At 38.6% G+C, this 16811-nt stretch overlaps 1 protein-coding gene across 3 annotated transcripts in view; it reads left to right on the forward strand.

The window, feature by feature from the left end:
* The window catches only part of TINAG (tubulointerstitial nephritis antigen), a 112680-nt gene that overhangs the window by 22617 nt on the left and 73252 nt on the right, over positions 1–16811 (forward strand). For all 3 annotated transcript variants that reach the window (XM_005696193.3, XM_018039279.1, XM_018039280.1), the window contains exons 4-5: positions 17–131; positions 13987–14110. In XM_005696193.3, the coding sequence (XP_005696250.1) occupies positions 17–131; positions 13987–14110 (239 nt within the window). The remainder of the gene's footprint in view (positions 1–16; positions 132–13986; positions 14111–16811) is intronic.

Below are 16811 nucleotides of genomic sequence, written 5' to 3' on the forward strand. Positions count from 1 at the left end.
TTCATTTGTAAGGCAGATGGACAGCCCAGAACTATAGCCAGTTCTGGGGAATGACATTAGAGGAAGGTTTCAAATACCGCCTTGGCACCTTACCACCCAGCCCCCTGCTTCTAAGCATGAACGAAGTGACCGTAAGTATTTGCTCAGTTTGATTCATGTATATGTGTGTTTGTATAAGTGTGTTCATAGGTGCATTTAAAGCAATTTTTAAAATTAACTTTTATTGGGGTATAGTTGCCTTACAATATTGTGTTAGTTTCTACTGTAGAGCAAAGTGAATCAGCTATAATTATACACATGCTCAGGCATTCAGAGGTGTCTGACTTTTTGTGACCCTTCGGACTGTAGCCCACCAGGCTCCACTGTCCATGAGAGTTTTCAGGTGAGAATATTGGAGTGGTTGCCATTTCCTCTTCCAGGGAAACTTCCTGACCCAGAGCTCAAATCCACGTCTCCTGTGCCTCCTGGGCTGCAGATGAATTCTTTACCACTGAGACATAGGGGAAGCCCACATTTACATATATCCCCTCTTTTCTGGATTTCCTCCCCATTTAGGTCACACAGAGCATTGAGTGGAGTTCACTCTGCTACACAGCAGGTTCTCATCAGTTACCTATCTACACACAGTATCAATAGTGTATATGTCAGTCTCCATCTCTCAATTCCTCCCACTCAACCCCTTTTCCCCTCTTGGTGCCCATACGTTTGCTCTCTATGTCTCTGTCTCTATTTCTGCTTTGCAAATAAAATCATTTAAATGACTGAAATAGTGAGTTTTGAGCAGGTGAGTGTGCTTTGATGATTAATGAAGTTTATCTTTAAAAATCCTCACATTTTTCATTTAAAGAAACTTTGCCTGACAAGCTGGCAAACTCATGAAATTGCCGCATTTCCTAACACCGTCATGCTCTGTACTACTGAATTAGTTTTCCCTTTCGTTCCTGAGAGGTGTTATCTTCTGATCATAGGCGTCTTGGATAAAGAGACTTCTCCTTCTCTAGTTATCACAAATCTCTAACTTAGAGCTGCAGCTTTACTACCCCACGTGTGGACCTCTCAGTTGAGATGTTGATTATATTCAACGCCTGTTACAAATGCCCAGGGCATTTGTACTTCTTTTTTTTAAGATTCCACATGTAAGTGATATCATACGATATTTTTCTTTCTCTGTCTTACTTCAAAAACAAACTTATGGTTACCAAAAGGGAAAGGTGGAAAGGAGGGATAAATTAGGAGTTTGGAATTAGCATATACACATTGTGTGCGTGCCTGTATGGTCTGATTCTTTGCCACCCATGTCTCTTGCATCTAGTAGTATCAGGCTGATTCTTTACCACTGAACTCCCTGGGAAGCTCTTGTATATAAAATAGATAATGGGGCTTTCCTGGTGGCTCAGATAGTAAGGAATCTGTCTGCAATGCAGGAGATTCAGGTTCAATACCTGGATCAGGAAGACACCCTGAAGAAGGGAGTGATAATCCACTTCAGTATTCTTGCCTGTAGCATTTCATGGACAGAAGAGCCTGGAGGGCTACAGTCCATGAGGTCTCAAAGAGTCAGATATGACTGAGTGACTAACACAACACACTCTGTGTATCTCAGGGAACTCTACTCAATATTCTGTAATAAACTTCCTGGAAAAAGGATCTGAAAAAGGATGAATATTTGCATATAGACAAACCGAATCACTTTGCTGTACACCTAAAACAAACACAACATTGAAAATCAATTATGCTCCAATATAAAATAAAAATTAAATTTGAAAAAGCCCAAAGAACAAATGTGCAGGCTGCTAAAGAACTGGCGCTTCACTCTGGAATGAAGATGTCAGTTCCTGGCTGTCTGGAAGCTCTCAGCATTTGAGAGCAAGCAGTGCTGCTGTTTGCTGTTGGATGAGTTGTAAATCCACAAGTTTCTCATTAAATGTTTAATGTGCTTTACTTTCGAAAGATGTAATCCCCTGAGCTATTATTCCAATTCACATTCCAGTAGCAGACTCTGCTAAATTGTAACTAGTATGCGAAAAGATCATAATAGCTGCCATGGATTGAGTAGTTGTGTGCCAAGCACTCTTATTAGCACGTTCATACATTATCTCATCTAATTCTTGGCTTGATGTAGTGGGTACTGTAATTATCTGTGTTTTAAAGACAAGAACACTGAGAAAGAGAGAGGCTAAGTCACATTGAAGTAGAGAGAAGCCACCTAGAACTATTTACATGGCAGAGCCAGAACTATACTATTATAATTTTTTAATTCTAGTAGAATTGGTTTACAATGTGTTAGCTTCTGCTGTACGACAACGTGAATCAGCTATATGTGTACATTTATTCTCTCCCTCTTGAGCCTCCCTCCTCTTCCCATCTCACCCCTCTAGGTCATCACAGCACTGGGCAGAGTTCACTGTGTGTACAAGAGGCAGTTTTTCCACTATCTGTTTTATACGTGGTAGTGATTTTATGTCACTGCTAGTCTCTCAGCTCATCTCAGCCACTCCCCACTCGGCTGTGTTCACAATTGCTTCCTCTATGTATTTATCTTTATTCTTGCTCTGCAGATAGGTTTGGCTGTGGCATCTTTCTAGATTCCATAATATATATATTAATATGCGATATTTTCCTCTTCCTGATTTACTTCACTCTGTATGACAAACTCTAGTTTCATCCACATCACTATGAATGATCCAATTTTGTTCCTTTTTATATCTGAGTAATACTCCACTGTATATATACATGTACCATATCTTCTTTATCCATTTATCTGTTGATAGACGTCTAAGTTGTTCCGTATCATGGGCAGAGCCAGGACTTTAAAAGATCTGTCCCCCAAATGGTACTGTGTTCCTATAGAATCAGTTAACTTTGACCCATTCAGGTTCAAAATAGCAAAATGGCTTTTAATCTTGGAACCAGATATCTTTCTGAAATGATCGGCTTAGATATATTTCTAAGCAGCAAATATGATTCATTGACTACACCTACTTCTGCTTCATTGATGGCACTAAAGCCTTTGACTGTGTGGATCACAACAAACTGTGAAAAATTCTTAAAGAGATGGGAATACCAGGTCACCTTACCTGCCTCCTGAGAAATCTGTATGCAGGTCAAGAAGCAACAGTTAGTACCAGACATGGAACAATGGACTGGTTCAATATTTGGAAGGGAGTACATCAAGGCTGTGTATTGTCACCCTGTTTATTTAACTTATATGCTGAGTCAGTTCAGTTCAGTTCAGTCACTCAGTCGTGTCCGACTCTTTGCGACCCCATGAATCGCAGCACGCCAGGCCTCCCTGTCCATCACCAACTCCCGGAGTTCACTCAGACTCATGTCCATCGAGTCGGTGATGCCATCCAGCCATCTCATCCTCTGTCGTCCCCTTCTCTTCCTGCCCCCAATCCCTCCCAGCATCAGAGTCTTTTCTAATGAGTCAACTCTTCGCATGAGGTGGCCAAAGTACTGGAGTTTCAGCTTTAGCATCATTCCTTCCAAAGAAATCCCAGGGCTGATCTCCTTCAGAATGGACTGGTTGGATCTCCTTGCAGTCCAAGGGACTCTCAAGAGTCTTCTCCAACACATGATGCCAGATGCTGGGCTGGATGAAGCACAAACTGGAATCAAGATTTCCCAGAGAAATATGAATAACCTCAGATATGCAGATGACTCCATCCTTATGGCAGAAAATGAAGAGGGACTAAGGAGCCTCTTGATGAAGGTGAAAGAGAAGAGTGAAAAAGCTGTCTTAAAATTCAACATTCAGAAAACTAATATCATGGCATCTGGTCCCATCACTTTATGGCAAATAGATGGGGAAAATTGGAAACAGTGACAGACTTTATTTTCTTGGGCTCCAAAATCACTGCAGATGGTGACTATAGGCATGAAATTAAAAGATGCTTGCTCCTTGGAAGAAAAGCTATGGCAAACCTAGACAGTGTACTGAAAAGCAGAGATATTATTTTACCTACAAATATCCCTTTAGTTAAAGCTATGATTTTTCCAATTCACATGTATGCATGTGAGAGTTGGACCATAAAGAAGGCTGAAAACCAAAGAATTGATGGTTTTTAACTGTGGCATTGGAGAAGACTCTTGAGAGTCCCTTAGACTTCAAGGAGATAAAGCCAGTCAATCCTAAAGGAAATCAATCCTGAATATTCTTTGGAAGGACTGATGGTGAAATTCCGATACTTTGGTCACTGATGAGAAGAGTCAACTCATTAGAAAAGATCCTGATGCTGGGAAAGATTGAAGGCAGGAGGAGAAGGGGATGGAGAAGGGGATGGCAGAGGACGAGACATTGGGTGGCATCACTGATTCAATGAATACGAGTTTGAGCAAGCTCCAGGAGATGGTGATGGGCAGGGATGCTTGGCATGCTGCAGTCCATGGGGCAGCAAAGAGTCAGACACATCTGAGTGACTGAACAGCTACAATAGATATATTTTTGGATTTTTTTCTACGATCAGTAAATTATAACATCTTTAGAGGTTATCATAACTTTGAGTGACTTAATTATATGATTAGTTGTAAAAGAGATACTTTTTCCTGTCTTTTTCTTTTTCGTTTTTGTCCTTATCTGGATAAAAAGAGACAGAATTGTTTGGGAAAATAAGAAATTCATCCCCTCAATAAGGAATATTTTTCCCTTGCTTCTAGTGAGGGCCCACTAAGCCAAATACTCATTTAGGTGTCAATATACATTTTCTCTGAATTCTTTCTAACATATCTTATGAAGCTCTATTTTCTTGCAATTTAGAGTATTTTATATTCTAGGGGAAATGAGGTACATTTTTTCCCCAGGTTGCCACAGTTTATAGCATAGAAAAAGGAAATCTAATTCTAAATCACTTATTGGCTCCTGGGGATTTGTTTGCATGAAAGTCACTAAAGTGATATTTAAATGAAAAACGATTAGTGATTTGGGAGAATTTAAATTACCTAGCACTATGAATTAATGTAATAAAGTTGCCAAATAGTTCCAGGAAGGCAATAAGGAAAATCTGGCTGATCTGTAAGAGTTCTGTTGATACAAAGCAAGGAAATAGCTTCCCATTTCTAAGGTACAGTAGCTTGAGGGCTGAAGTCTCTTCAGAAAATTTCTGATTGTTGAAATTGTCCTGGTATCTGGTCAAATACTAGAAAATCAGAAACATAACAAGTACTTCAGTGAATAACATGAGATCAAATGAACTGAGTTAAACTGGTTGCTACAGGAAGAGCTTTAAAAATAGGTTAATGCTTAGCCTGGTGACTACATATAATATAAAATACCCCCAATTATCAAATGGACTCTGAATACAGTAGAAATGAATTATTTTGTGTGTGTTTGCTTCTGAATAACTCCCCCCCCAACACACATTTTTTAAATACAATTTTAAACATAGGATGGTGTGTTACATACTAACTGTACTAACTGGATAGGCAGTTACCAAGTGTTGGGATGGTTTTTCTGAGAACTCTGCATCACCAGCCCAAGACATGTCCTTTTCTTTGAGCACATTACCTGAATGAGAACTGAGATTTATCATATTCTTTATCTTGAGTGGGAAAGGTGAACTGTGAGTCATCCCTGGTTCCTGGGAAAGCTCTTATCTTCTCTAGCTGGTTTCCTGGCTTCATGGCTTGACTGAAGCCATTATTTCCATAATATGTCTTCTGAGCTAAGTTAGAGGCTTATCAACAGGTCTTCTACAGAGAGTTCCATGATCACATAAATATGAAAAAAAAAAAAAAACCTGGCTAATCTATATGACTTCAGTTCAGTTCAGTCACTCAGTCATGTCCAACTCTTTGCAACCCCATGAATCGCAGCACACCAGGCCTCCCTGTCCATCACCAACTCCCAGAGTTTACCCAAATTCATGTCCATTGAGTCAGTAATGCCATCCAGCTATTTCATCCTCTGTTGTCCCCTTCTCCTCCTGCCCCCAATCCATCCCAGCATCAGAGATTTTCCAATGAGTCAACTCTTTGCATGAGGAGGCTGAAGTATCAGAGTTTCAACTTCAGCATCAGTCCTTCCAATGAACACCCAGGACTGATCTCCTTTAGGATGGACTGGTTGGATCTCCTTGCAGTCCAAGGGACTCTCAAGAGTCTTCTCCAACACCACAGTTCAAAAGCATCAATTCTTCAGTGCTCAGCTTTCTTTATAGTCCAACTCTCACATCCATACATGACCACTGGAAAATGACCATACATGGCCATACATGACCATAGCTTGGACTAGACAGACCTTTGTTGGCAAAGTAATGTCTCTGCTTTTGAATATGCTGTCTAGGTTGGTCATAACTTTCCTTCCAAGGAGTAAGCGTCTTTTAATTTCATGGCTGCATCACCATCTGCAGTGATTTTGGAGACTCCCAAAGTATGAATTAATTCAACCCAAATGAAGTTTTGTAGACTGTAATGTGTAACAATGAGGAATAGAATATATTGATCATGGGAGGTTAGAAAGAGTCTAGCTTAAAGATTTTGGTAGCTCTTCCTGGATGACAGTCCTAAGTGTCAGCAGACAAAAGGAAACAGAAACTGATTGTTTTCCCTGGTACAAGCAGACTGACTACAGGAAGTGAGGGAGGGGAAGGGAAGAGGGCAAGAGGTCCTGCCTCGACCGTGTAGATCCTTGTTTTGTAGGAAGACTCACTTCTATCCACTTTCGATTTATGTCTAGTGTCAAGTCAAATGACATCGGCTGATCAGCCTTTGCCTAACATTTTCTTAAAGGTGCTTTCTTGAGATTGTTCAAAATAATGTCTTGATTGGACAACCCTGTTCCAAATTGTTTTCCTCTAAATTAGATTAACCAACAATTTTCTCTCAGCCCATTGGGACTTTGTGTGCTGTCTTGATAAATTCACAGTGGGACTGATGGGGAGCTGGTCTTTGGAAGACCGTAGCTCCCTGAAAATTTAAATTCTACCACTTAAGACTTTTTTCTCTTTGTGGTAGAAAAACAGGTTAGAAACTATTTAAAACACAATTAAAACAGATTAGAAAACACAGAAACTTATTTCAATATTTCTCAACATATGTGCCATTAGCCTGCAAGGTTTAGAATAAGGATGTCCTATCTGTGGTCAAGTATATTTGTGAAATGGTGTATCTTTCTTCCAAAGAGTCATGCTATTCATTAATATACTGAAGAGAATTCTTCCTTCATTGACTTTTTTTTTACCCCATGTTTCCTAAATCATGACATCATAGAACCTTTTCTCCTTTGCTTATAATGATGGTTAATATTCCACAGGATTTATATTCCACAGAACACACTTGGGAGATGCTAAAATATTGAAAGAAAAGTGCTGGAGGGAGCAGAAATACATTTCGGGATAAAACAAAGGTTTCTTAGTGTCTCAGAAAGAATTCTTATGATTGTAGGCAAAAGTGGCACGCACCTGTCCACTGTCAGTGATGGACAGGGAAGCATGGCGTGCTTCTGTCCATGGGGTCGCAGAGTCAGACAGGACTGAATGACTGAACTGAAAACTGAGGTCCTTTGAAGCCAACAGAAACAACACAGTTGAGGTCTGTTGATAGGGACATGTAGGCAGTGCATTTAGTCACATGGCTGCCTTTCATATGCCCTGATGGACATGAGCTCTGCATGCTGTGTGTTTGGATCTCATTTAGTCTGGCTTAAATGTTTATAGCAGAGGTACCCAGCTCACAGGCCTGTGAGAAGTCCATGAAATGATGAATAATAAGTACTTACCGCACAGTTATAATAGTTATAATGCTCAATAATAGTTGAGCATAACAGAAATGTTATTATATAAGATATAAATTTATTCTTTCTTCCTTGCATTAACCTTGGGAGAATAGCAGATTTCTGAAACAGGTAAATTCTGTAAGAGCTAAATAATGAAAGGCTTCATTATTTAGAGCATTTTATTTCATAAATAGAGTGTTCTGGATTTATTGGCCCTGATGGACTTTATGTATTTCTGGTGAACCTGAAACTTCTACTCTGCTCCTAAATCAAATCAAATCAAATCATGTCAAGTCTAATCTAATCAAATGAACAGCTCTGTACCTGATTGTTTTTCAGGCATCAAGTTGAAGTGCATTGAATCTGAGAGAGAACTTTAAGAGGATTTCCTGAGTTATACTCTATTATAAATATTGCAAAGATTTTGAATAAAAGATACTGTTTTCAAACAGAGATAGGGAAAGTCAGAGTTCATTTTTCTACTTGGCTTAGTCAAAAAATATAATTTTAATAGCTTTGTTATTCATTCCCTGGAAGAACAATGAAGTTAACTAAGTTATCACAAGTAAGACTCACCTCTTAGGTGGAGCTATTTGGAAACTATTAAAACACTAATAAAGCTGGTATAACATTTACAGGAGTAGCTTTGGCCACCTCATGCGAAGAGTTGACTTATTGGAAGAGACTCTGATGCTGGGAGGGATTGAGGGCAAGAGGAGAAGGGGACGACAGAGGATGAGATGGCTGGATGGCATCACCGACTTGATGGATGTGAGTCTGAGTGAACTCTGGGAGTTGGTGATGGACAGGGAGGCCTGGCGTGCTGTGATTCATGCGGTCGCAAAGAGTTGGACACGACTGAGCAACTGAACTGAACTGAGTTGAAGGAGTTCATATGCCACAACTCAGACCTGATGCAGCCAAATAAATAAGCAATAATAAACATTTAAAGCCTGTAACTTTACTACATTATATGGTATCAGGTTGATGTATATAAACATGTTCTAAATTTGGGGGATAACCTCATTGCTTACTAGTACATCTTTTCTCAGACCCTCAATACGCATGATATTAGTGTGTCTAAGTTGGCATCACTAACAAATAAAAAATATCATCTTTTTCTTTTGTTTGTTGGAAGTTAAAGTAAAATAGCATTTTTATATATTATACAACTTTTAAAACCACTGATCATCGAAGTGAGAAAGGAAAATTTACTTCATTACCTGGATCGTCATTATCTAGATAAAACATAGTATGTGATTGACTAAATCTATTTCTCTAGGAGGCAGTTGTTTTTTATTTTCTGAGGTGTATTTTAGTGTTGGTAAATACTAAGCGATGAGAGGTACCTTTGGGAAATATCAGTGACTGTTCCCAAGGTCCTTTTTTACCCATCATTAGTCTTTGTGTCCAGTTCTTTGCGACCCCATGAACTGCAAACATGCCAAGCTTCACTCTCCTTCACACTCTCCCAGAGCTTGCTCAAATTCATGTTCATTGAATAGGTGATGCCATCCAAACCTCTCATCCTTTGTTGCCCACTTCTCCTCTTGCCCTCAATCTTTCCCAGCATCAGGGTCTTTTCTAGTGAGTCGGCTCTTCACAACAGGGGGCCAAAGTATTGGAGCTTCAGCTTCAGCATCAATCCTTCCATTGTATATTCAGGGTTGATTTCCTTTCGGATTGACTGGTTTGATCTCCTTGTTGTCCAAGGGACTCTCAAGAGTCTTTTCTAGCACCACAGTTCGAAAACATCAATTGTTCGGCACTCAGCCTTCTTTATGGTCCAACTTTCCCATCCTTACATGCCTACTGGAAAAACCATAGCTTTGACTATACAGCCCTTTGGCAGCAAAGTGATGTCTCTGCTTTTTAATAGGCTGTTTAGGTATGTCATGGCATATAGTAGGTGTAAATGATGTGGCAGAAGAACATGACAGGCAGATGTCATGGTGGACTTTAAGTGCACACTTCCCTCAGTTCATCCCAGCATCTCCTCCACTCTGTGGGTGAAGAACCAGGGGCAGAACTGGATGTCTCTGAAACAAGCGTTTTGAAATTCGAAGAGCATCAAGTATTTCCTTATGTTTCCTCTAGGCTCTCTCTTTTCTTTCTCTCTCTCCTCAAAACAGAATCGCAAACCCTTCAGCAAACTTTAGGAAATACACACTGTCCTCACTCCTTATTCAGCTGAACTTGTGGCAGAATGAATGTGTTATCAGTCTGCTCCTGAGTTTTTAGTTTATTTTCTTTACTAGTCGAAGCCTGATGCATAACACTGTGATGTGATTGAATCAACATCATGGGGCTGAACTGATCACCACAGGACATATCTTTGAGAGAGAAATGTGAAAATTTACTTTTTCCCTTTTCTGGGAACAAAAATTGGGGGCTGTTAAAAAGTAGATTCCTGAGGTGATTCCTGAGGTGATTCCTGAGGTGTGCTTATATAATAGATACCTGCTCTTTGGCTGTTGCCGAAATATGGCCTCTGTTCACTGGTGCTGAATAGAAACTCAGAGAGAGAGTTTTGTGTGAGACAGAAAAGAATAACTTTATTGCTTTGCCAGGCAAGAGGGCACAGCGGGCTAGCGCCCTCAAGACTGTGTTTCTGACCTAGAGAGGGTAGTAAGTTTTACAGCAACAGGTCGAAGAGGGCATCGTGAACTTGTGGACGTTCTTCTGACCGGTTGGTGGTGAGGCAAGTGGGAGTCCACATCATTAACCTTCTGGTTGGAAGCGCTCTGGGATCTAAGTCCTTGCGGCAGCATATAGTTAACTTCTCCCACCTGGTGGGGGTTTCAGTGTCTGCAAAACAGCTTGAAACAGCTCAAAACGTGACCTGAATATTTATCTAGAGTCCTTGAGAAATAACTAAAGGAGGCCTTGGACTTTGTTTAATGGCTAAAGTATTATTATTTTGTCTTGCTTCACTGTTTTCCTTTCTTTTTGCATTTTCTCATTCCTTTAATTAAACTCATTCTTTAACTAAGTTTCTAAAGACATGGAGAAGGAAATGGCAACCCATTCCAGTATTCTTGCCTGGAGAATCCCATGGACAGAGGAGCCTGGTGGGCTACAGTCTATGGGGTCACAAGAGTCACACATGACTGAGTGCCTTTCACTTCACTTCACGGGTGGTGGTCTGTTTCCAGATGATTTTTTAGGGTCCTTCTGGGCTACATGGACTCCCCAGGTTAGAAACTATCTAATCTATATGATGATTCTTCCCAAAGTGAGTTCCATGAAACACTAGTCCTCTGATCTACTTCAGCAAAAATGATAAATCAAATGAAATAGAGTAGAATACGTTACATTGGGTCACGCATATTGAGAATCACAAATATTATTTTTATTTCTTCCAGCCTCTCAGCACTTAGGTAGTTTATAAAAAATATTGCAGTGAGGACAAAAAAGACTATTTATTTAATTTTTAAAGCTGGTGTTTCTTAGAACTGTTTGATGAATCCGCTGCTCCTCTTGTAATTATCTATCACAATTTCTCAGAACTAGTGTTCTGAGAAAGTCATCTTAAGAGAGAGCAGCGAGCAGCTCATCAATTTCCGAGGGACATTTTCTTTATTATCACACCTCTGAAGCTGGGATGCTTCTTACATTTGACAATGTCCTGGGTTCAAGCAAAAAAAAAAAGATAAAAGGATAAATAAAAAGGGGTAAAATTCCATTGGACAGAATTTAGTAACGTGGTCACACCTGGGAGCCAGGGGAGACCAAGAAATATAGTCATTTTTCTGAGCCTGCAGGTACTGGACTAAAATTGCTATCACTAAACCTTATAAATGGAAGGAAAGCCTACTCAAAGCAGGAGCCCTGAGGAGCTAGCACCATCTGCCATAGTGTGGGCACTGATTAATGATATTTACAAGAAACTAGTTCCGTATAAAAACCAAAACTGGCCAAGTAACAAAACAAAACTCTTTCAGATTTCAGGCATGAAGGCAAATATTATCGAAGATGAAAAATTCATTTTCCCATTAGCACCTGGAAGTTAGCCCTTTCTCCTCCAATATTAAGAAGCTTAGAAGAAATTTCATGGTATGCATGGCCCCTGAACTTGGTCAGAAGAGAATAATATTTTCTGTTGACTTCTTGGGTCACTCATTATCCACATTTAAGTGGGAGTAAGTGCAACTAGGGGATGAAGGGGTGATTCACCAAGTGGATACTGTGCAGACATTGGCTCTTAGTAACACTGTCCAAAATGTCCAGAATTTGATTAGTTAGTTCTCAGTCTGCTTTGTGACTGGGTTTCCTTTACTTTTAGAGATTTTGATTCTATTAAATGCAACAATTATTGTAAAATATTCTCCAGCATTCACCAATGCTTTTAATTCTTACATTTATTCACAGGATATTTAATCTTTAATCAAAATTGAAATATTAAGGTGGGAGACTGTTCAAGTTTGTCTAATCTTAATCTGGAAACAGAATGTGGCTGAAATTTTTCAACATTACAATGAAAGTAAAATGCCATCTGTAATAGTGTAAAATTTTTTAAAATTAAAATTTTGCCTCTTTAGGTCACTGTCATTTTGGAATTTCTGTCTCTGTCAGCTGATCCTCTTGACTTTTTTGCTTTGTTAAGTTATCCTTTGACCAAGGGAAAAAAATCATTTAATGAAGTCAGACTTCATTACCAACTCCTAAAAGCTGTTATTCTGTGGTGTTTACTTTTCTTTATTAGCTCTTGAAAACATTCTTACTTTATAGAGGAATGCAATAATCATGGAGTAATGAGATGTAAAATTTGCCCTGTGTTTATTATATCACATTGTCTGGTATCATTAAGTAAATAAAATTTCAAGGTAATACGCGCTTCTTGGGTCTCAAGTCCTATGGGCTTATTTTAAAGAAAAGCAATATTAAATAATTGGTAAAAAGTCTTGTAAGATCTGACAGGTGAGCTTCATGAATTGATCTGACTTAGTGATAAATACTGTAAATATGTTTTCAAAAAATATGGTATTTTGCCTGTTGTTTCTCTATCACCTTTTCTGATGGAGGATTATACATTCATATACTTTTATTTATAAACAGTAAATCATAAAAAATAAATAAATGCTATTATTATAACAATGTGCCTGTGGGGAGGAAATGATTTTCTTAAAGTTGTGCAATCTATCAGATAGATGTGTATTTCCTCATTATTATCAGATATTCACTGCATACCTCCCATGTACAAAGTTCTCTGGCCAACTTTGGAACTGCTGCTGCTGCTGCTGCTAAGTCACTTCAGTAGTGTCCGACTCTGTGCGACCCCATAGATGGCAGCCCACAAGGCTCCCCCATCCCTGGGATTCTCCAGGCAAGAACACTGGAGTGGGTTGCCATTTCCTTCTCCAATGCGTGCAAGTGAAAAGTGAAAGTGAATTTGCTCAGTCCTGTCCGACTCTTAGCGACCCCACGGACTGCAGCCCACCAGGCTCCTCCATCCATGGGATTTTCCAGGCAAGAGTACTGGAGTGGGGTGCCATTGCCTTCTCCGAACTTTGGAAAGTGGATGTCAAATTCCGAATAGCTCAACCCTGCAAAAATGTCTTATACCTTTATTACTTCCACAGAGCAGAAGGGAAATAGCCCAGCTCCATTATTAAATTAGAATTCTAAAGTGATAAATTGCAACAACAATGATAATCTAGCTTTTTCTGGAACATGGGACAGCTTAATATTATAAATTCCTAAAAGCACACTGATTAACCAATAATGAAGGTATGAGAAATGGATAAGGTAGGTGTATTTCTGTCCCAGGTAGAAAGACTTTGAGAATGTGTCTATATCTCTGAAACGATTTACTCAGAGAAGCAAATTTACTCTGCTCCAACTCCAAGATTCTGCAGTGTGGCCAATCTGATGACATAAGAATCAAAAACCACCCAGATTTCTAGGATTTCTATGGCACTGCTCTTCCACAATCTACTTGAGAATTTGACACTTTTATCCCATCACCTAAATAGCAGCAAATAGCAATAAAAACAGTGGCCAAAATTATTGCATTATATAGTAACTGAGAAAACACATTCCATGTATTCTTTCAATTTTGTGCTATGTTATGATTCCCCACATTGAATTGCTATTTTTAAACATAGAGTGAAATAGATATGTTACATAGATAAGACATTTAAGAAATGTCATTCAGAACAGTTGAATGTACAAAGTAAAAAAACTTTATAACAGGGCATGGGGATTTCTTATAATGGTTATTGGGATAAATTGGAAAAACTCTGACACATTTGCTTCTTTTTCTTCTTTAGGCTTCTTTAGCTGAAACGACTGATCTTCCAGAATTCTTTATTGCATCTTACAAATGGCCTGGATGGACCCATGGCCCTTTGGACCAAAAAAACTGTGCTGCATCCTGGGCTTTTTCCACTGCAAGTAATAAAGTCATTTTAATTACTTCCTTACAAATTCTCCCTTTCACTCTACACCCTGGGATAGTAATTAAAAGGGTTTTTAATTTAGAACATTTAAATACTATCACTTGATCAATAAAATAAAATCTTACTTTGACCAGAGAAAGCAGACTGAAGATTAAATAAAAATCCATTTTTACTCTGAAATTGGTCTTTATCATCACAGACTAATTTTAAATAGAGAGTAGATCAAAAGAGCAACAGAGGAAAGTTGCCAAAATTTGTTTGTTCTTTGAGAGTTAGGGGCAGATCATAAGAAGAGTATAAGATTCCTCTTTACCCATAGTACTATCTGCAATCCTAATATGTATGTTATACAGACAAATAATTCTTATATTATTTTCTCTTGATTAGATTTGCAGAAATATATTTAATTATGAAATTAATATATTTGATGTAGAGACTTCAGAACTAAGTGATAATGGATTAAATGGGCTTTATCTCATTTTAGATAAAATCAGTTTTGTAGATTCTGACTCTACAGTGATACAACTGATCTTCTAACAAGAGTAGTTTCCAAATTACTTCAAAAGTGTAAGGAGGGACTTTCCTGGTGGCTCAGTGGTTAAGACTTTGCCTTCCAGTGCAGAGGGTGTGGGTTTGATCCTTAGTGGGAGAGCTAAGATCCAACATGTCTTTTGGCCAAAATACCAAAACGTAAAACAGAAGCAATATTGTAAAAAAATTCAGTAAAGACTTAAAAAAAGTTCATTAAAAGCAGTGTGAGGGATGACATACCTCTATTACAGCAACTTCATACAGTTTCACGAGCCAGGACATCAGTACTCAGGTTAATTCCAAGATTTGGCCTCCAAAGTATCCTCAAAATGTGTTGATTGTATTACAACAATTAGACCTCACACAACATTGTCTACTCTCAAAGCTCAGTTTCATGAAACTGTGCTCTATGCTTAGAAATAATTCCAAGAGTCCTCAAAAACAGACTAAGTACCGAATGCATCATGAAATAACTTCATAGGCTCTGAAGGGTGGCACTTCCTAGGACAGAGGAGTGCTGATACTTTCTCTAAATACCATCACTTCATAGAATAAGCCAGTTTGTTCTAGAAAAGATGCATTTGGTTGAGCTCACCCTGGAGCATCTCCATCTGTTACTTCTATGGTAATGCTTATTCCCTCGGGGTAAACATTCTCTGGCGTGGGAATCTCTTTCAGCCTAGTTTCAAATGGATGGGGACAGATTTAATCAGATACATCGTTTACCATTTTATGTTTATATGGTTAATGTATTACACCTCCTAAGGGATATGTAATAATTTTACTTTAAGCTAGACCAGCATTTCTGAAGATGTCTTAGGAAAGATATTTGCTGTGAAATACTGAGAGTAACTTGCTAAGCTGATCTGGGCTCTGTTTTTTTGGAGTCCATTGATTACAGTCCCATAGACGGCCTCAGCACAAGGCTAAGTCCATCTGTCCTCTGCCTAACGGATGTCAATTTTGTATCCTGCATAGTCAATATAGCAGTAGTTGCAATGAGAAAAGCTGTCTTTCAAAGAAGGTAAAAAGTATAAAATGGGATAAAGAAGACAATTAAAAAATACACACATATAAAAATATAGTTATATAGCTAAATAAAATTTAAGCAAAATGTTAGAAGCTAAGAGGCGAAGGAGTTCCGAATGGTAGGGGTGATGCCTGCTGCAGAGCAAACTTGGAGAGGAATAAATTAAGCAGGAAAAATAGCAGTGTGAGTCTCAGAGGTAAAGCTCGGTGAAAGTTTTCATATAAAGAGCAGAAAACAATTTGTTGAACTGAGTCATTCTTAAATCTTCTGACCTTTTCTAAGTATTTCAAGAGAATTTGGATTAAACCTTCACTGAGATTCAGGAATGCCTGTAATAAGAGCAACATGTTGAATATCAGTAGAATTTAAAGCTCTTATCCTTTGGTTGGAATCTACAGATTCATGGGGCTGGAAGGGAAGGAAGAAGTCCCCATTTTCAAGCCTTTGCTTTTATAAAAGAGGTACAAACAAAAGAAGTGACCTGCCCTAAGTGAAAGGCAAGAAGTCCCAGAAGTGAGCCCAGAGGCAGGTTTCTGACTCCTTCAGTATTGTTTGTGAAAGGCTTTTATGAACCAGAGAGTGGTTACGGGAATACTTGATTCTGAGCCCTTGTACTGAAAGTCAAAGCATCAGGAATTTCTATTTTCTTTTATGAAACAGGGAATTATTTTCTTGAGACTGAGAGAGATGGAGGTATAATGATTTTTGCTCCTATGAAATATATGCTAGCACAAAATACATGGGAATTGAGAAGCAAGTAGGAGGTTATAGATCCAACACACTCTGAGCATCTAAAATATGCCAGCAATTAGACTACAGAATTGTACATGTGCTGTAATTACATTTTATAAATATGTATACAGAAATACATATATAAAGGAATTATTTTTAAAGAATTTATTTCAGTGCTAGTTTAATAATTCTAAACTAGCACTGTGAGGGGTTCCAGTACACAGATAATTTTGATGAGTAAAAACTATAACTTCTGAGAAAAGTGGATAGGTAGAAGAAAGGTTATGAATGTGCTTCCTTTAATCAAAAGTGAGTCACAGATTAAGAAGAAGACTATATCAGGTCTCCAACAACAACAAAAGTCTGTACCAAAATGTCACTGACTCCGATTTTCTTGTGATCT

Source organism: Capra hircus, chromosome 23, assembly GCF_001704415.2.
Source record: "Capra hircus breed San Clemente chromosome 23, ASM170441v1, whole genome shotgun sequence".
NCBI lineage: Eukaryota > Metazoa > Chordata > Mammalia > Artiodactyla > Bovidae > Capra > Capra hircus.